Consider the following 19,903-nt stretch of genomic DNA (forward strand, 5'->3'; position numbering starts at 1 on the left):
CTTTTATATGGAAATACTTTATAGTTACATTGGGACTGGGTTCTCTCTACGCAGGCAACAATGTTTTTTATAGTAGCCAAGACTGGACAAACTAGACACCTTTTGAGTTTTTATGACAACCAAAGGCTGCCACAGGTTCTGTTTCATGTGTGGAAGGGGTATTCAGCTGCAACATGCAACTTCACCACTAGCTGTCACTAAATGCTAAACACCAAACCTTTAAAGTAATCCAGAAAGTTTTGATTGGTTTTGCTTTGGTATCTGCACCTTCACTGCACATGATACATCTCCAGATGTATGTACCTCTTTTACATGGGATCAGATCTGGTGTATTATTGTCACAGTCATTAAGAAGTTTCAGTGCTGGTGCAGCAATGACGGAGGCCGCAGTGAAAGTGAAGTGAAGTGAAGTCACAGCTGTCAGGTTCCGGGTAACGTGGATGACCTCAGCCCGTCGGCCCGAGGTAAACAAGGCTGGAGGAGCTGCGGCTAGCGACTGTTCAAGAGCCCGTATTCACCGACTGACAGACATGGCCAAGAAAGCGAAGGACTTCGGGGTTTCGTGGCTGTGATCACGTTAAACAAGTCCACCATCACAGTACGTGTGTTTGTCTTCATTCTCGAGTTACCTCGCTCTGTAGCATTAGCTTCAGGGGAGAACTGACGGCGGCTAGCCAGTTAGCTAAACTCCAACTTCCTACTTCGACTTCGCTGTGTCCGTGTCGCGAGGGGCTGTGGTTACTCCTCACGACAGAAATGCTCGCCCTCCCTGTTGGAAGGTGACCGTGAAGCCACTGCAGAGCGTCTCTCGTGTCAAAGGCAGCTTCAGTAGTGTTGTGTGCGCCATTAGCAGCACGGAGCTGTCAACTGAACCGCGCTAACTCATGGCGCTAGATTAGAGCTAGCCAAAAATAGAGATTACGAAAACAGCTATACGCAGACCGGCTGAGCGCTGACTATCCGTGTTTCAAATGGCTCCCAATCCCATTACAACAGTGAAATGACTCAGACGTGTGCGGGATTGATGGCAGCGTGATGGTCAGAAGAGACGAGGACCACTTTTAACTCAACAGATCCATGGGGAAGAAGCCGTTCTGAGAAAGACTCGCCATGTAAACACACGCGTGCAAAACTTGTAACAGCATGAATTAATGTACATTTGCAATGATAAGTCCCAGTGCACGGACTCTGGAATCTGTGTCCACGTAGCCACTACAGGACCATGTCAAAACCACTATGTAATCCATGTGGTCAGATGTAGTGATGTGGGTCTTTGCTGATAAGCAGGGCCACTGAAGGCAGACAATATGGATGCTGATGTGAGGTGTGTGGTAAGAGCTCGTGGTTAATATCCAGCCGATCTTTCAGAGGAAGAGGTTTGAGCTGAAATCGGTAAAACTATATTTGGTCTCACATTAGATGAGAGATTGTAACAAAGTGATTGATTTAAAAAAAAAGATCATAGCCTGAAGAATAAATAGTTATGTGACTGTATTGGATTTAGCTTTGTCCATATGTTGTCTAGTGACATTATGTAGTGTCACTGCTAACTATGTAGATGTTTTTGTTATTTTTTTTTGGTTGACATGAGCGGTTCCATGCTGTGCTGAAAACGAATTCTAACAACTTGGCTGTGAGGTCATACATTATTCTACTCTATTCTAAGATACAATATGAAACTAGAAAAAAAAGGCTGGAATTTCCCACATCAGTTTAGCACAAGTCGTATTATACAGAGCCAAGACAAAAGATTCATAATAGAAAGCCATTGCCCCCCATTACCAGTTTGACCAGTCACCAGGATGATGTCAAGGAAGGTGGATGAACTCATTTGCAGCACAGTATCCATAACATCCAGCAGGAAGGCGGATCAGCAAATGAATACCAGGAAGAGGGGGGGGCTCCTGGGATCCGATTTAATAAAGTTAAACTACAAACGGTGAAGTTCACTGGATGTCCACTTGTGTTCAGTTATGCTGCTCACCACTAATCCATCTACATACTTTTGACATTGAACTACAGTTCAGGTTTGAAGGGGACAGTCTTGACCCTGACATACAAGACGAATCTTGGCCATTTTGATAGCCAGTCTATTGGAGTTTCACCACAGGGGAGATGGTGTGGAAAACCATTTTCAAATGCAGGATGTTGAGACCGTCATGCTTTCAAATGCCTCGAATTCAGATAACAGCTTTATGAAAGAAGAGCATTTGAGACAGTAATTCTGGAAGTGAGAACTTCCCCGTAGTATCTCAGTTTCTACAGAAAATACTACAATGTATTAACATGTGATTGTGTAATATAAGTGACGCATGATAACTGAATTCAGGAACTATATGAGTGTTATGTTAGATTTCTCAAGTTATTGTGCAAGAAAATTGTCTGTCTTTTTCACTAAATATCAGATTTGTAATCACAGTTGTATGAGATGTTTCGCTATAGAAGTTTATTTGTTATATTCAAACAAAAAAAATGCAGTTGTTGAAACCAATGGTGGAAGGGACCTGTCTATAGGTCCCAATAGCCTCAGCACTAGAATACTACAGTTGATTACTTTAATGATAGTGTCCTGTAAAAATCAAAGTACATAACATGCTGTGAATTAGTTGTATTATAAACTGTCTACAATTATTCTTTGTTCTGTTTTTGGTCTCCAGCTCCATTCTTAGATCTGGATCTGTCTCCTCAGCCATGTCTTCACGTGTGTTGCTGCGGCAGCAGCTGATGCGAGAACAAGCCCAGGAGCAGGAGAGACGCGAGGCCCAGCAGCAGGCCTCTGCCTCTCAGCTCCGGGCCTCTGACTCCACTCCAGCCATCTCTGTCACACTTCCCCCGAATGCTGCCCGTCCCCCTCCGGCACAGGTGCCAGTGGAGGTGCTAAAGGTACGGATGTTTATATTTTCATCACTTGTGTTCTTTATTTTGTAAAGTCTGATTATATCAGAGCATCTGTCCCTAACAACTGTTCAAATGATCAGGTGCAGACCCATTTGGAGAACCCCACCAAGTACCACATCCGGCAGGCCCAGAGGCAGCAGGTGAAGCAGTACCTCTCCACCACCCTGGGCAACAATGCAGTTACTCAGACCCTGGGGTTGTCCCCTGTGCAGCAGTCCAGCTCTGCTCCTGAAGTGGCCCCCACTGCCAGCAGTGTCCCTAACAGTCCCATGGCTCTGCTCAACATCGGATCCAACAAGGAGGAAGTAAGGACAAATTCCTGTTAACAGTGATTTTAGTTCTTATGTGTGGCTTTGACTTTCTGCCACGACAGATTACACAACCTTGTCAAAAGTTGCGTTTCTGCAAAATGACAGTGTTTTTTTTTTAGTCTGCTTGCGGCTCACTTCTTGCTTAATTACTTTTCGTTTGTTTTGCGGTGATATGCCCAAAGGTCCCACTGTAATGATGCATGCCTTTTTTCATCATACCCCTGTTGACCTGTTGTCACAATAAGATGTTAAATACTGCACCCACTGTTTAACCAAGCAGGTCCTCCTCCTGCACGCTTTTCTGCCTTCGAAACCAGGCCCCCTCAGAGCTGTTACATTGGTTTAAATGTGAAGTGTTGGTATTCAAGCTTCAATTAAGACACTATACACATGCATGTTATGTTGATTACTTTTACACATTTAACCCTTAGGGCTTTACTTCCTTTTGACAATCTGTGTTTTCTCTCCACTGCTTTATCTAGATTGACGATGTGATCGACGACATCATTAGTCTTGAATCCAGTTTTAATGACGACATCATTTCGTTGATTGACTCAGGTCTTCAGTTACCTAGCACGGTATGCAGAACAATGTATTTGCTGAATACTTCCTCTTTTAAGTTCCCTTCTTCTGTAAGTCTGCAATGACAGAATAGCACTGTCGATTTCGCTGTGGATTTCAGGCGGCTCTGTCGCATTAGCCTTTTAGACCCAGAGTGTTTTTCTTCTGTGTGGAATTCTGAAGTCGTGGGAGCAAATATACACTTTTGGCACTCAGATACTATTCGTCACAGAAGTGCTGCCTGGGCGGGGTGAAGCCAGAGATCACAAGAGGGGAGAACCAAGACTAGGTGGATTGTGCTCATAAAAAGGTGCATGGTAAAGCTGCCAGGTTAAAAGCAGATTTTTCTGATAAGAAAGGGCTTGCCGAATTTTTTTTTGCTGTGAAACATAAAATGAGGATTATGGTGATGCTGTTGGAGGAAAAGAAAAAAAGGCAAATTGAGGTAAAAAGATTATGTGACTTTTGACATAGCACCGGGTGTGGCTTTTTGGCTGTAATATTTGGGAATTTATGTATTTTTTAAGTTATAATTTTTAGTTTTAAATTGTAAATGTCCTTTCTTTTTGCCTCGGATGTACTTGCAATCACATAGTAGCATTTGTTTGACGCCACAAAAATCAGTTTTGATTCTGTATTGAGGAACTGGCTGCTGTGAACGATTAAACAGAAATAGGGAAGACGTCCTTTTTTAACATATGTTTCTAGTTTTATGACAATGAGTGACCATTTAGAGCAAATGTTTAAACGTGTATTTTCTTGAAGCTCCCAGGAAATCTTTTGGATTTGTACCATAGCCCTGGAATGGCAGCAACCACTCTCACAGTCAGCAACTCCTGCCCTGCTGATCTTCCACAAATTAAAAGGGAAATAACAGGTTTGGTGGCTAACTTTCACAATCGCACGTCTGTATTCTTTTATGTGAAACGTTTGATTACATTTCATGGTGTGAAACACTGAATTTTGTCTTTTAGATACAGATTCCAAAACAATAATGAAAGAAAGGCAGAAGAAAGACAACCATAACCTCAGTAAGTCAAGCTTCACTAAACACAGTTCAGATCACTTGCTGTATCTATTCAACAACAGTCGGAAGTAACATAGTTAGATCAGGTGTGACATGCACTGCTGGAAAGTTAATAACATTCTGATTATCTTTATGCTTTTTAGTTAAACTCCAGGATTATTCATTTGATCTCTTTCTGCGTTCATTTCCATGTTTTACCAAATATCGAAGTCTTACTTGGTAACAACTGATTGTTTGAGGTAAAATTGTGTGTCATTGCTTTTCCTCTCTGTCGGCTCATTCTCGCTTATCTACAGTTGAGCGGAGGCGCAGATTCAACATCAACGACCGTATAAAGGAGCTGGGGCAGCTAATACCCAAGTCAGCTGACTCGTAAGTTGTGTTTGTTTTTTTCCAGGACACTTGTTTACTTGATATGAAATAGATGAAGTTGTAGGGTTTGAATTTCAGTTTGGATTCTCTACAACTGTTCTCTACAAAAAGTAATCAGGTTTTATGTCCTGGTCTTTACTGATATGGCAATGACGACAGAGAGATGCGTTGGAATAAAGGGACAATTCTGAAAGCCTCTGTAGACTACATCAGGAAGTTGCAGAAGGAGCAGCAGAGAGCCAAGGACACTGAGATGCGACAGAAAAAGCTGGAGCAAGCAAACCACAGTCTGATGTTACGCATCCAGGTCAGTATTTATTGGTCAGCTGTGTTGGTGTGTCGCAAGAAATACAAAAGCTAGGATTTTGCTTGACTAGGTTTGATAGATAATTTGGAGTCCTTAAAGTTTTGATGTGGGGGCTTTTGAAATGAGATGCAAGGATGCACATGCACACCACAAGCACAGGTGAAACACATTTTTGCATATTGCAGAGATAATATAGCAAATGTGTGGCGGGAAACTGCACTCTGTTGCAAATAGGCCTGTCACGATAACACATTTTTCTGTGCGATTAATTGCCCCAGAAATTATTGCGATAAGCGATAATATTGCCGTTTTGACACCATTTTCAACTTATATAATGATAATGGCATAATAATGCAAGTACACCCTTTCGAAGATCAATAAACTTTTATTTTTAAAGAACACTGGAACTGGACATCTGGAAGACATTTAAAATATCCAGAATTAATTAACAAAACATCCAAAAACAATAAATAAAATTATTTTAACCAAAAATGCTCTTGAATAAAAACCAAACACAACCAAAAACAATAAATACAATTTAAACACTAAATAAAAAGGATGTAAACCAGATTGCACTTCAACAAATAATAAACATTAGGCTCAGACATACAGGCAAAACTGCCAATTAGGACCTTTGTGCAAAAAAAGTGCAAACTAACAACAAAAAACATGACTGAAAGCGGATGCCTCAACAGGTCATATGCAAATCTGTAGCTTCTTTAGTCTTGCAGATTCCGAGCAAGAAATACCAACATGTTGACTTTGTGTGGCTTAAGGCAGGATCTCTCAGGAGTAACAATGTGGCCAGCTGTGCTAAACATTCTCTCTGAGCTGGTGCTTGTTGCACAAATGCACATGTACTTTTGGGCCAACTTGGCCATCAAAGGATATTTTCTTTGATTGTCATGCCACCACATCAAGGGATCACAAGCTGCATCAAGTGCATCTTCTTGGAGGAATTTGGTCAGCTCTGTATCAGCCTGCACTCTTTTTGGAAAGGAAGCCTGGGTCTGACTTGTGAGATGAGCTCTTCTGTTTCGAAGAAAGTCACTCAGCTTCATCTTCTTGGTGGGTGCGGTAGCAGTAGGTTCATCCACGTTTCCTCCAGCAGCGTTGCTGCAGCTCTCAGCTCGTTTTGTCAATACTGTTTTCAAACAAATGCGACATGTCGGCTCGCATAAGTTATTTGGTTCGCCCCGGCCGTTGGGTTTGAAGCCGAAGTGCTCCCACACGGCAGCTGTCGCGTTCGGCTTAGAAACCAACTCCATCTTTTTATTCTTCCAAATGTTTTTTCTCTTCTCCTCTCGGGACTTTCATGCTGCACTCTGCACTGCGCAACGCCAGGGCTCCGCCTCCCACATAGAGACCAATGCTACAAGTGACTGAGACGTGACGAGGGGGTTAACTTATTGTGCCCTCAGCTCGGCCTTTAAGGCTGCGCTGCAGGAAATAATAACCATCACCAACTGAATGCCTAACCCTGCGCGCTGCCTTGAAGAATTCAGTTGGGGCAAAAAAACACCATCCGGCGATTTATTGCAGCCGGCAAAAAATTATCGCTCATTTTAATTTATCGCGCAATTAATTGATTTATTGCATATCGCGACAGGCCTAGTTGCAAAGACATGTTCTAGCGAGTCATTATAGCTAGAGTTAGCCTGCTTCTAAACCTGCCTCAGTGCAGACTTTGCCGTGATCCTAAATTATCTTATCAATTCATGATTTTAGGACATTTTTTATAAAATGTCCTCTATTTCTAGCTTTACCTGCAGGTCTAATGGTATCAGATGTTAATTAGAAGGTAAACACGGCGAGCACATTCTTCTGCCAAGGTTAACGCCCTATCTCGGCATGTTAAAGGAAGTGAACAAAAAATGCCTGTATTCAACAGACAACCAAACAATCGCCTATGAAAACATAATGAACGGGGCTGTATGAGAGTCATGTCTGTGTAACAGTATGGACAGTTGCTGTGCCACTGAAGGAGGCGTAAAGAAAAGATGTTTGATAATGGAAACTATTTGTTCATTCATTAAAATGTTAAATTAAAAGTGAAGTACATTTCTATGTTTTAGTGGTAGGGCCTAAACAAAGTCAAGATTCAACTCTCATTGCTTTGTGCAGCTTTAATCAATCCTATTTGCCAACAACGCTAAAATGTAAAATTGTAATATAATGCAGTTTGTTGCAAAAGGGCATTGCGTCTGAATGTTTATGTGCTGCTGTTCCTTTCAGGAACTGGAAATACAGGCAAGTCTCCACGGCCTCTCCAATTCCACCAGCGTCTCCTCTGGTCTGGGCTCCGACACCTCCCTGCTCCAGCAGCAGTCGATCCTACAGAGTGGCCACTGTCTGCCTCCCAGTGCAGGAGGACTGTCCTCTCAGAACCTCCTCAGTCTGGGGGCAATTGGACAGCCTCTGCCGGCCTCCTTCCTGTCCCCGCCCTCCTCGGACTCTCCTGCAGGAGTCACCTTGAGCAGCCCCCTGGACATTGGCAGCCTAAGCTTCGCCGAGCTGGACGACCACTCGGCCTCAGCGCTCTACCCTGACGTGAGCTTGGGAGACATTCTTATGGATGACGGCTGCACCCTATCTCCAGATAGGTTAGGGGACCCACTCTTCTCCCCTTTGTCACCAGGTGCCTCTAAATCCAGCAGTCGCAGGAGCAGCCTTGAAATGGACGAGGACTTGTGATGAGCCTTGTGTGGTGGTCAGAGACTTAGGGACAAGAATGTCAGGAAGTGCAGTCTATTGTTAAATAAACATGAGTCGTTTTATAGTACTATAGAATTGAATTAAGAAAATCCAGAGTAGCTAACATACAGATCAAAACTAACATCAACTTTGCAGCAGGAGAATTTTTTCTCTGCAATACCGACCGAATTCTTCTTCTTCGGGTTTGGAGCAGATCAGATAATTATTTCTAGATTTGTAAATGCAATCTTATGAAAACCGAACATTGTATAAATAATAAGGCATGGACTTAGCATTAAGAAACGATAGATTATTTTTAAAGATTTTCCTCTGAGATTGAACAGGGATATAAAGTTTGTTTGAATTTATGACAGCATGTGCTCATTTATAGGGAAAAAAGCTGTGAGGTTAATTGTTCATGACAAAATGCGTGACAAACTTATTGTTAAGAGATGCCGACACACAATATATGTTTTTATTTTTATTTTTTAACTGACTGGAATCAGGGTTTGTTAATAGCAGTCGCACACTCATCTATGTTGGGTTGTTTCACCAGCAGCTTCAGAAGGGATTTGTAAAATGGATTGGCACATGTGAAATATTTACGGCATATTGTATATAAGAATATTTTATTTTGAGCAATTTTATTGCACCTTATTGTATGGCAGTCTATGCATTTTATGAGAGCTTTTGGTCTGTTTGTATTCCTTTTACATACAGTGGACAACTGATGCCCAGGTCGCATGTATCTCTACTAAACCTTTAGAGCAGTGGAGAATCACTTGCTGCTGCAGCTAGTTAGCCAAAGCAGGACTTCTTCCAGAGTAGCTACGGATTACATTTCAGCGTTTTATTTTTTACATATATCCACTCAGTCAGTGGAAATGCAAGACAGTGCAGGACAATTGTATCTTTTACAATAGTACTGTAGCTCATTACATGTTTTTTTGATACCTGAATAATAGTTTGATCAGAAGTTTCTCCTGACTAATATCTGTGTTGTCAGTAATAGTTTGTCTCAATTAACCTCGATGATCACCAAATGATTTTAACTTGTTCGCATGTTCAACCAAGATTGTGGCTTTTTTTTTTTTTTAAGATCAAAATTGATATATTTGTTATTTGATCACTGTAGTATGATTTCAGAGGTGGCGTTAACCTTTTAAACCAACCACTAGTCTCAGTGATGTAACAATAAGGTATAACTGTTTGTTGTGTCAAAACCTGCAATGCAATTATTATTCTATACAATTGCCACAAACTTAAGAAAGGCATTTAATTTGTCAGATGCTTTAAGAAAACTTTATGTGCAGTTATTCAACGTGTTATGAGAAAGTACCTGCATAGTTGTTGGTTCAGTTTTTAACACTGCTGTACTGTAATTTTATTTCCAGCACCAACCTCCAAGTTAATGACACAGTAACATTTTTAAGTATTCTTTGAGCTGTGCTAAAAAACCAGATCACATTAGGAATCATAATACTTTAGATCGTGGTACTGAGTGACATCGATTGGCGTTTAGAGGGGTTTTAAGGAATTGCTCTGTTACGCTAATTATGTCGTTCCCAGTCCCATAAGGTCAAGTATCTATCGTCAGCTATTTCCACTCATACCTAGTCACTCTCCACAATATTATCTTGTCTTACCCTGACGTATGTTTGAGTGCTAACATGGACTGTTAACCATAAACGTAACATTAGTGTCTTGTCCCTACATGTTGGCTTTCAGAGGATTTTAACAAATAAATGATTTCCATTAGTCCACGTCTGGATATGGTCATTTCTTCTCGGACGTTGTCAGTGGTAGAGCATTTGAGAGATTTCCATCGAGAGGTCCAGGCACTCAGTTGCCTGAACGCAGATGTCAGAGATTGGGCAGTCGCAGAGGAAACGGCGATCCCCCAGGCAGCTGCAGAGGTTGCAGTGGTGGGTGATGTCCAGGAGAGGCTGCAGGGTGTCGGGCCCGCAGCCACACAGATATGAGCACAGCGACCAGACACACTCGCTGCACCCTCTCACGGTGGCCAACAGACAGTCCAGTGGGTGGCAGAAGAGACACCCCAGGAGGATTGCAGCACAGAGGTCTCACATAGGACAGAGAGTGAGAAGGACAAGAAAAGTTAGAGGAAGAAAAATCTGTCAAGAAGCGGCGAGATGCAACAGTTCAGGGTCCTTACCCTCTTCGTCTGGCTCCGTGTGGACACTTTTGGTCTTCAGACTTTCTTGACTCTTCATCGATTTGAACGCCCGATCCACCTCATATACAGAGCAGGCCTCCATGGAGGGTGGCAGCAGGGCACATAGAGGCTTTGGCTGCTCCTTCTCTACTAAGCTGGGGCTACAGATGGACACCGCCCTGGGCTGTCCACCTTTTGGGTTATCATGCAAGTTGGATTCAACAGGGTTTTCTGCAGCAGACATAAAGAAAATCAATGAATCACTAGAACAATTTATTTTTTATAACCATGTGGTGGAAATAAATTATCCAAAGTATGACTTCAGTTCAAAAGAAGCAAAAGCTAAATGTCCCTTTGTCACAAACAGATACCTGGGAGGGACCATAGGGAGTCATAAATCAATCTGCCTTAATATGGAGTTACAATGGGCTTTTGGTAATACTCCATTTACAGCAGTACAAAATGTCACTCTGTGAAGCTCATACTTCCACCAAAAGTTTCCTTATAAAACTACATTGACATTACTCTCTCTTTCTCTCTCTCCCCCCCTCTCTCTCTCCCTTGTTGTTTTATTTGTATTGAAATCTGCTCTGATAACTAGTGACTTCAGGCAAAGCTTCTGTACAGTAAGAACAAGGTAGATCAACAGTGTAACTGCCGCCCATAACTCACAGTATCTCTCACCTGTAGAGACGCTGTCAGCTTTAATGTGTGCCTGTAAATCTCTGGGTTTGGACTCATGGAGCTGTAGCGTGTCAACACTCTCATCATCCACTTGTTCATTTACATCTGCAGAATTCAGTTTGTCATCCATCATGGCATCATCTACTTCAGGACAAAAGGAAGCACAATCACTCATATGACATGAATCGTTGATTCTTATGTTTTAAAGTTACTTTCAAACAGAAATAATTCTCTCATTAGTACTGTGATGTAAAAGTGAAAGAAAAACTTCATTATGCTTTGTACCACAGACCCAGAGTCAGATTTATAGCGGAGGTTTTGTTGCCGTTTCTGATGAGTGGACATCTTAGAAATGGCAAGGAAGTTAATCTATTATTGATGTCCATTTTGGATACATTAACAATGATGAAACTTGGCACACAGCTATCCTGACAGTTATATGAGAATGTGAGATTTTGCTCTCATTAATTATTCATGTCTTGAAGCAATACTTACCTAACAGTGGCAGAATTTTCATTAGCACATAAAAGAGGGGCAACATAGGTAGTTCATCTATCGAAATTATTTAATTATATTTTAATATTTGTATTATATACTTTGATTATTATATGTCATAAAGGGGTGTAATGAGAGTGAAATTAGTTAAACCAGATGTATTTACATTTAATAAACGTTGATTCAGCTAATCTGACCGATGTAATTAATGACTACCACCACTCAATCTTGAACACTGTGTTTCCAAAGACATATAAGTTACATTTTGTGTGACTCATCCCTGTAATGTACAGGAATCCACAAAGTCTGCACTGTCAATATGTTGTTATGCAAAGTCGGAGATGGTTAAGAAATATATTGTACTTACTTTAGGTGAAGTAGGTGATGCAGCATGCAGCCTTAATCACAAACACATCGGTTCAGTGAACCGGCAACAGCCTGCCTCTCTCTCTCTCGCTCTCTCTCTCTCTCTCTCTCTCTCTCTCTCTCTCTCTCTCTCTCTCTCTCTCTCTCTCTCTCTCTCTCTGTCTCTCTCCTTTAAGCACAGTGGTTAGCGAAACTGTTAAACACACCTAAACCTAAAATGTGTCCTACATATAATAGTAAATAATAGTTGTATTTCATTTATTATTATTATATTTGTTACAATTATTATAATTATTATGATTGTTATGATTATTGTTATGTATGTTTCAGTTATATTCTACAGAATTCCTGCCGGCCAAGTGGAAACGTCATTTGTAAGATAATCCAGCAGGTGGCGAAGGTGTAAAGCTTGAAGCCAATTTTTACAGAGAAGAAGTACACCGACCAATCACCAGTGATATTTGAACGGACAGCAACGAGTTTACCCGATTGTGAACCAAGCCACATCCGGTGTATGCCTCCCTAGCATTCTATTAGCTCTCGAGCTAACAGCTTCTGGGTTTTTATTTTATTTGTAGTGCGATCGCAAGCGTGAGATTTCAAGCCATGGTGAGTATATGGAAAATACTTATTTTCTCTCGATTAAGCTAAGTAGGCTAATTCATTTGGACCACCAATAAGTTACACGGCCTAGACTTTTCATCCGACGGGAGCTTGTTTTGATCCAACCCCAGTTTCACCGTTTATATTTAGGTCATCTTGAAGTAGAATTTAAAAATATAGATTTGACAGCTTTGTGTTTTATTTTTTAGAGCAACGCAAGTAAGCCCACCAATGTAATCTGTGAATTATAATCTAGCGGATGCTGATTGACTACTATTGAAGCTAGTTTTAGCACGTTAAGTGACCCTAGGTTTGTGTGTAAACAAAGCAACTGTTAAAAGCACATGTTGTTTGCTATTTACCAGTTGCTAATACTTTCAACCGTGTCTGTGTTTCATCACATCAAGGTGTCTTTCAAGACTTTACTAGCTAATGATATAGCAAACAGTAGCAAACACTAACTTCAGTATGATGGAATATGCAAACTTAACAACCGTACGAAACCGACACGTTTCAAACGTTAGACAGCAAGGCTTTACAGTGTAATAAAGAGTAAACGACTGGCGTTAGCTAAAGGCAGTAAAGATTATGCACTGTGTTGCCAGTGTAGGAACAATCTTTAGTCAATAACAATATTTTAAATTAGTGCCTAGTTTGTAATCACACCAGACACAAAATGTCCTGCATTAGCCATTATGTCTGTTAACTAAACCTCCATCTGTTTTAATGTGGTTTTTCCTGTGTCTTCTGCTTTCCAGGACAGTGACATGTCAGACAACGACCCCAGGCCAGGGCCTGAGACCAGTAGTCTGGAGGGAGAGAATGCACCACTCTACTGTATCTGCCGGAAACCTGACATAAACTGCTTCATGATGTGCGTTAACAATACCTCTGCTCTACTTTCTACCAGTACATTTTGTATATAGATACAGTGATTTACAAACCTGAATTATTTTATTTTTTTACCTCTCCCCCTGACAGTGGTTGCGATAACTGCAATGAATGGTTCCACGGCCACTGCATTAACATCACGGAGAAGAAGGCCAAGGCAATCCGGGAATGGTACTGCATAAAATGCAGAGGTGAGGAAAATGTCTTCGTTCATCACACACTTGAGAAGTGCTATATATCACAAACCATGTAAATGACTACGATATTTCTTTACTCTCCCTGTTTGCAGATAAAAACTCTTTGTTGGAAATAAAGTACAGAACGAAGAAAATCAAGGAGAGGGATTCTGAGCCTGAAAGATCTGAAAGGGTTTACAGCAGCCCAAGTACCCCTGATTATAGGAGTGAGAGGAGGCGTGGATCAAAAGTAAGATGTATAGATAATACGATCTAAGATCTGTATTGTGATCTTTTACAGTTTTGAAATGTACTTTTGAGAATTTGCAGACTTGACTCATTCCATTGACTTATGTATTAATACCATTTTAAAAGGCAATATGTGATTTAACACACTGGATAGAACCTCTTCAATAGTTTGTTTATGTTGGTCTTGAAGTTACCTAAATAGCTCACACTAGAAAAGAGTAGGTATTTTGTAGTTGGTTTAGTGTATTTATTCTCGTACACAATCATTTGTAATGTAGTCTGACTATTCACAGCACCAACCCATTTTGCAGCATTGTGTGAATATGTAAATACATTCCCCTAAAAAGCAGTGTCTCTAAATATTGATTCTTAATTTTGTTTTTGGTCAGGTGAAGCGTTCAGTCCGAATGTGTGGGGAATGTGAGCCCTGCAAACGGACTGAGGACTGTACCAAGTGTGACTTCTGCAAGGACATGAAAAAGTTCGGAGGCCCGAACAAAATCCGACAGAAGTGCAGGTTCAGGCAATGTGTGGTCCGAGCCAGGGTGAGGGACTTTATCTCCGTCATGTTCTGCTTCAGTGAACGCAATATCTCAGAACAGAATTTCTTATAATATGGCCCCAATCTGCTCTAAGACTCCAGCAGGAACTGATGAGAATTTTAGCGATCAACGGTCAAGGTCATTCAAACCTCACAAAGCACATTTTTATCTATAATTCAAAACTTAATTTACTATGCTATACGACTCAATACCCTTTCTATTAATTTACTCTGTAGTCATTATAACATATTATTGGAGGCTGCACACAAATAGATGTTTAATGCAATGTCCCTGTTTGGCAGAGGCATATAACCATGAGATGATAATTCTATTTATAGTAGATTATGCCACATGCTAATAATGCATCATTTACATACTAATTTATCAGGTAGCAGTTTAGAAGAATATACACATATATATATATATGTCTATAATGTCCATAAATCTGAAAGCAATCCTAGAATCCATTAGCACTCCCTGATCTCCGATGTATTTATGCCCTCCCTTGTGGCCATGTCAGAAAATGTACAACCTGTTGCTTTTTTTTTTTTAACAGAAAATGCTGCGTGTGAAGGATGAGGAATTCTCATTGCGGGAAAGGAGAGAAAATTCCCACCATAGAAGGAGACGGTACTCTGACGACTACGACAGTGAGGCAGAGCTGTACCAGAAGTACAAGTCAGCAGGACTTGAAGACAGCATGGTAGCTGACATGATATTGTTGCAAATGTAAATCTGCAAAAACCCTGTTTCCAGAACTCTATGTTGAGTGGCTGCTCTCCTCTCACCCAGGCATGGGCCAGTGATGACGACGACGAGCCTCCATTCAGTCCTGTCATGCGAAAGAAAGCAGTGAAGGTGAAACACGTCAAGAGACGAGAAAAGAAGTTAGACAAAAAAGTAAGACTTGAATTCTCTTGTACGTTTACTTCTGTAAGTTATTGAACAACTTCAATGGTAGTAACACATCTGGTCTGCTACTTATGTTTTTCTTGAATCTGTCCAGAAAGAGTCCCGTCGCCACAAACAGAAGCAGAAGCACAAAGACAGAACCAGGCACAGTGAGAAGGGGGAGTTACGGGATAGCGGAGGGCAACGTCAGTGTCTTGGACCATCCTGTGTGGAGGCATCAAGACCCAGCTCCAAATACTGCTCTGAGGAGTGTGGCATGAAATTAGCTGCCAAGTAAGAACTCTCCCTTTTCACTTGTTTTGTTCATTTGTGTTTCCATTAGCCTTTACACTGTATTTCAGGTACAGCTTAGAACCAACGGAGAAAATATCCTTTTTTGAATTGACATAAAGGAGTTTTTTCCCAAATTGACCCAATAATTGGAACCTGATTCATACCTTTGCTTAGAATGAAACAAAGGTCTAAATCCTTTTGGTTGAACTACTAATAGTTTATTGCTTTCCAATGACACTACTACTGCTCCACCTAGTGTTAGAAGTTTTTAATGTGATACTGAGTGTTACAGTTTTTTTGTCTCAATTTGAATAATCTGATATCAATTAATGAAACCCAAAGGCAGATGCTTGCAAAGTTAAAACTATTAAGTCATTGAGGAGCTGGACATAGTACAAAGCCATATATAAGATGTGGAAAAATATTTCAGTGAATCAGATTTGACTTGATTCAGGAAATAAGCATTGATATCCAGACCTACTTTATTGCTGTTAAATGCTGCAGTAGTTGATTAGCTGTATTTTCTTATAGGTCAGTTTTACATTAGGTCTTTTTGGGAACTTACAAACCGAAATCCGAACTGTTAATTTTGTATTTTTTTAACTTTGCACTGAAGTTGATTAATCTGCTTTTTGATCGACAGCCGGATTTATGAGATCCTCCCCCAGCGCATCCAGCAGTGGCAGCAGAGTCCCTGCATTGCCGAGGAGCATGGGAAGAAGCAGCTTGAGCGCATCCGCCGGGATCAGCAGAACGCTCGGCTGCGCCTCACCGATATGGAGCGGCGCTTCCACGAACTGGAGGGTATCATTACCAAGGCCAAGCAGCAGGCGGTTCAGCAGGACGAGGAGGTGAGCTGGCAGCAGCCTGCACTTCCACCTTTTACTTGAACAGATTACTTTTTCGTTCGGGGGCCTATACTGATATTTGGGAGTAAAATACTTTTGCCCATAAGAAAGTTTAAAACAAATGGCGGTGATATCTCACAAATACAAATACATTTAATTTTCCTCCAAAACCTCATATCTGAAACTCTAGTCTGTTAAACTGCTTCTTCCCTCTGGCTCTGGTCAAAGTGAGGTTGTCCTTTGAAATTGCAATCTCAGACATTTCTGTTTGTCTGATGCTGCAGAAGAAGAAGAACATAGGCGACAGTGTGATGAATGGTTCTCTCTCCTGTTGCAGGTAAATGAAGGTGATAGCGAGGACACAGATCTGCAGATTTTCTGTGTGTCCTGTAGTCATCCCATCAACCCAAAGGTGGCGCTGAAACATATGGAGAAGTGTTATGCAAAGGTAATTAATTGGTGTTTCTGCCTCTATGCATCTAATATGTGCACAAATAAAAGAATATTGACTAATAACATTTATTTCCTCATGAATATGTTTACAGTATGAGAGTCAGACCTCCTTTGGCTCCATGTACCCTACAAAAATAGAAGGGTAAGAAAAATAAATATACTCAACGCTTTACCAATTTTTCCCTGATTCACTTGATTTAATAACTATTCATTTTTCCACAGAGCAACCAGACTCTTCTGTGATGTGTACAATCCCCAGAGCAAAACGTATTGTAAGAGGCTTCAGGTTTTGTGTCCTGAACATTCCAGAGATCCCAAGGTCAGTGAAGTCCTCTAAGCTTTCAGTATGATTTCTACGACTCAATAAACCTACCGACCAAAACGTGAAAATATTGACAGTAAAAGCTTGTTAAACTTTCAGTTTCTTTGAGTAGAGTTTCCTTTTGGACATTCGATGTTTCTCTCTTCTGCGGTGCCCAGATCCAAGTAGATGAGGTGTGTGGATGTCCTCTGGTGAAGAACGTGTTTGTGCTGACAGGAGAATATTGTAGAGTCCCAAAAAGGAAATGCAACAGACATTACAACTGGGAAAAGCTGAGGAGAGCTGAGGTGGACTTGGAGCGAGTCAGGGTGGTAAGTCAAACTTCATGAACGATGCTTTGATCTAAAGGGTCAGAACTTTGTTGTTTATTGGAAATTCTGTATATTTTCAATCGTAAAGGCTTCTAGGCCTCGACCCACAATGAGTGAAGTGATAAATATCCGACCTGCTGGTGCTAACCATAGACTGTATATAAAGATGGAAGACTCATCTCATTTCTCTCCTACTGTACTGAATTGAAGCCAAAGTATCCTGCATATTACTACTGTCATCTTGCGCCTACGTCTTCATTTAGTGTTAGAACAATTTACATAACATCAGTATGACAGGAACATCTGCAAAAAAGATTTTGGGATAATATATTACATTAAAATGTATTTTTGACTTTTTATTTTGGCACATGTCCTATCCAATAACATGGAGGAGGCAGGATCTATGACCTATACTGTAGCCAGCCACCAAAGGACGATTGAGATGCTATGGCTTCCCTTTTGGGAGCTGTCATGTCATCCATCTTTGTGGACAGTGCACGTTACTAACTAACTTAAAACATCCGTTGCAACATCCTCAGCATTAACCTGTGCTTCTGTTCCCCACAGTGGTACAAGTTGGACGAGCTCTTTGAACAGGAGCGTAACGTCAGGACAGCCATGACCAACAGAGCTGGTCTGCTCGCTCTGATGCTGCATCAGACTATTCAGCACGACCCCGTGACAACTGATCTCCGTGGCAACAAGGATAGGTAGTGGACCTAGTCCGCCGCATCTGTTGATCACTTTACATAATATGAGATTTCTGTGTAAAGGATTAATCTTATCGAACAATGAACATCGTTTTGATGACACCTGGTTTTCTAACTAGATAATTATTTTAAAATCTTTGTATATTAATTAATTTTAAGTGGTAAATGGATATATATTTTCCTGACTTGTACTGCTGATTGAAAACTGCTGTTTATGGTATGAACACCCTGAACACCCTGAATAAACACAGTGAACTTGCTACCAGGGAGGTTTGTGTTAATGATATAAACATTACTTGTTCTATTATTTCAGTGGGCCTTTGTACCAACAATATGCACAAAATGTCATAATCTTTAACCATTACTAATTTCCTGAAACTAAACCAAGATGTAATGTACAAATGTGAAAGGCCATCCTGTAAAAGGCCTGTGTTCAGTTTGACCAATCCTGGCAACTGTCGAAACATGGTGGAACAACTCTGTGGAAAGGGACCTGATCCCCCAAAAGGGTAGGAAGGGTTTATTCTTAGATTATACAATTATTCTTAGGTTCAGTTGATTGTAGACTACAATCAACAACCAAAATATAATTATGAATTTCCTATTGCATTTCTTCCAAAAGATGCAACAAAATCCAACACACTGGTCCTTTAAATGAAAAAAAGGCTAATTATATTCCACTTATTATAACACCAGGGTGCTCTCTTCAGCCACAAATGATGAGTAATTCTGTTGGGCTCCCACTTGGATGTATTAAACTCCAAGTGTACGTGGTGGAACGGTTTTTATGATCTCTCTACCAGCAGAAGGAGAGATAAAGTTATCAGCCACATCCGGCCCTCGCTCCGCCCATGCTCCATGCTGTAGTTCAAACATGGTTACTTATGGCTCCAAAAAACACACAAACAAGATTGTGATCGCAGATATCCTCAAATCCAGAACCGTTTAAAGAGACTGGTTATGTGTCTGAAATCATTGACTGATTCTCTTTTTACAACTGTATAAAGAGTTCCATGTTGGAGACTAGATAGTGAGTTCTACGGCAATATATATATATATATATACTTATATATTCTAAGCACATTTTCGCACATTAGTAAATATACAATGTTTAGGGTCTGCTACAACTTTCACTTTTTGAATTTAAGACTTATTCTGTCTGACACTGCTTATTATTATTATTATAATTGTATTATTGTTATTATCATTATAGTCACATCTGAGGCTTTTAATTAATTCATTTTAAATCAAACTATATCGTTTTTTTCCGTTCATTCCCCCGCGAACGCAATGCATGATGGTATATATTGCCCGGGCTAGTGACCATTAATTGCATCCTACATATTTATTCTGCACTGTATAAAATATCTATAATATATTCGTTGTCCAGTCATTTAAATACTTTATGCAAAACTATCAGTATATAGTGGAGTGTATAGTGAAAGGAGTGACAGTCGGGCTCTTTGATTTTTGTATAAAAACCACAACGTTCTATGAGCGGTTTTCCGAAGTCCACCGAAGTCAAAACCGAACGGAGACGACTATCAAAGAGGATGGAAGTGGAATGAGATAGGTCTCTCCACTTTACGTGTTGATTGGTCACGGCTAAATTTGACTTTTGTCTCCACGTAGATACTGATACATATACGTCTTGAATTAGTGAACAATGCATTTAATTAAAAACCATAGTGGTTGTTTAATGTAAATACTTTATTGCAGGCT

The 19,903-nt window shown here is 40.6% G+C and overlaps 3 protein-coding genes across 4 annotated transcripts; 2 read left to right on the plus strand and 1 right to left on the minus strand.

The window, feature by feature from the left end:
- Positions 1-263: 263 nt before the first annotated feature.
- On the plus strand, positions 264-9,928 carry tfe3b (transcription factor binding to IGHM enhancer 3b). Of its 2 annotated transcripts, none has more exons than XM_053431773.1 (9): positions 264-598; positions 2,658-2,883; positions 2,979-3,203; positions 3,692-3,787; positions 4,536-4,647; positions 4,745-4,801; positions 5,094-5,169; positions 5,329-5,476; positions 7,712-9,928. In XM_053431773.1, the coding sequence occupies exons 2-9, from the start codon at positions 2,692-2,694 to the stop codon at positions 8,168-8,170; spliced, it is 1,365 nt and encodes a 454-aa protein (XP_053287748.1). In that variant the 5' UTR covers positions 264-598; positions 2,658-2,691; the 3' UTR covers positions 8,171-9,928. The 2 variants fall into 2 exon arrangements, with proteins under 2 accessions (XP_053287748.1, XP_053287740.1); XM_053431765.1 differs by having other exon boundaries at positions 265-598; positions 5,311-5,476.
- si:dkey-245f22.3 (uncharacterized protein LOC492819 homolog) lies at positions 8,152-11,547 on the minus strand. Its single transcript, XM_053429441.1, has 4 exons — positions 11,526-11,547; positions 11,031-11,174; positions 10,347-10,577; positions 8,152-10,253 (listed from the first exon to the last, which is right to left on the minus strand). Exons 1-4 carry the CDS (start codon positions 11,545-11,547, stop codon positions 9,967-9,969), a joined length of 684 nt encoding a protein of 227 aa, XP_053285416.1. The 3' UTR covers positions 8,152-9,966.
- A 794-nt stretch (positions 11,548-12,341) lies between these two features.
- Positions 12,342-18,441, plus strand: cxxc1b (CXXC finger protein 1b). Its single transcript, XM_053435607.1, has 14 exons — positions 12,342-12,500; positions 13,253-13,368; positions 13,476-13,576; positions 13,675-13,811; positions 14,200-14,355; positions 14,909-15,055; positions 15,145-15,252; positions 15,359-15,537; positions 16,181-16,388; positions 16,723-16,833; positions 16,931-16,980; positions 17,061-17,157; positions 17,319-17,471; positions 18,039-18,441. The coding sequence occupies exons 1-14, from the start codon at positions 12,498-12,500 to the stop codon at positions 18,183-18,185; spliced, it is 1,713 nt and encodes a 570-aa protein (XP_053291582.1). The 5' UTR covers positions 12,342-12,497; the 3' UTR covers positions 18,186-18,441.
- The last annotated feature ends 1,462 nt before the right edge of the window (positions 18,442-19,903 follow it).

This window comes from Pleuronectes platessa, chromosome 2 (assembly GCF_947347685.1).
Source record: "Pleuronectes platessa chromosome 2, fPlePla1.1, whole genome shotgun sequence".
Lineage (NCBI taxonomy): Eukaryota > Metazoa > Chordata > Actinopteri > Pleuronectiformes > Pleuronectidae > Pleuronectes > Pleuronectes platessa.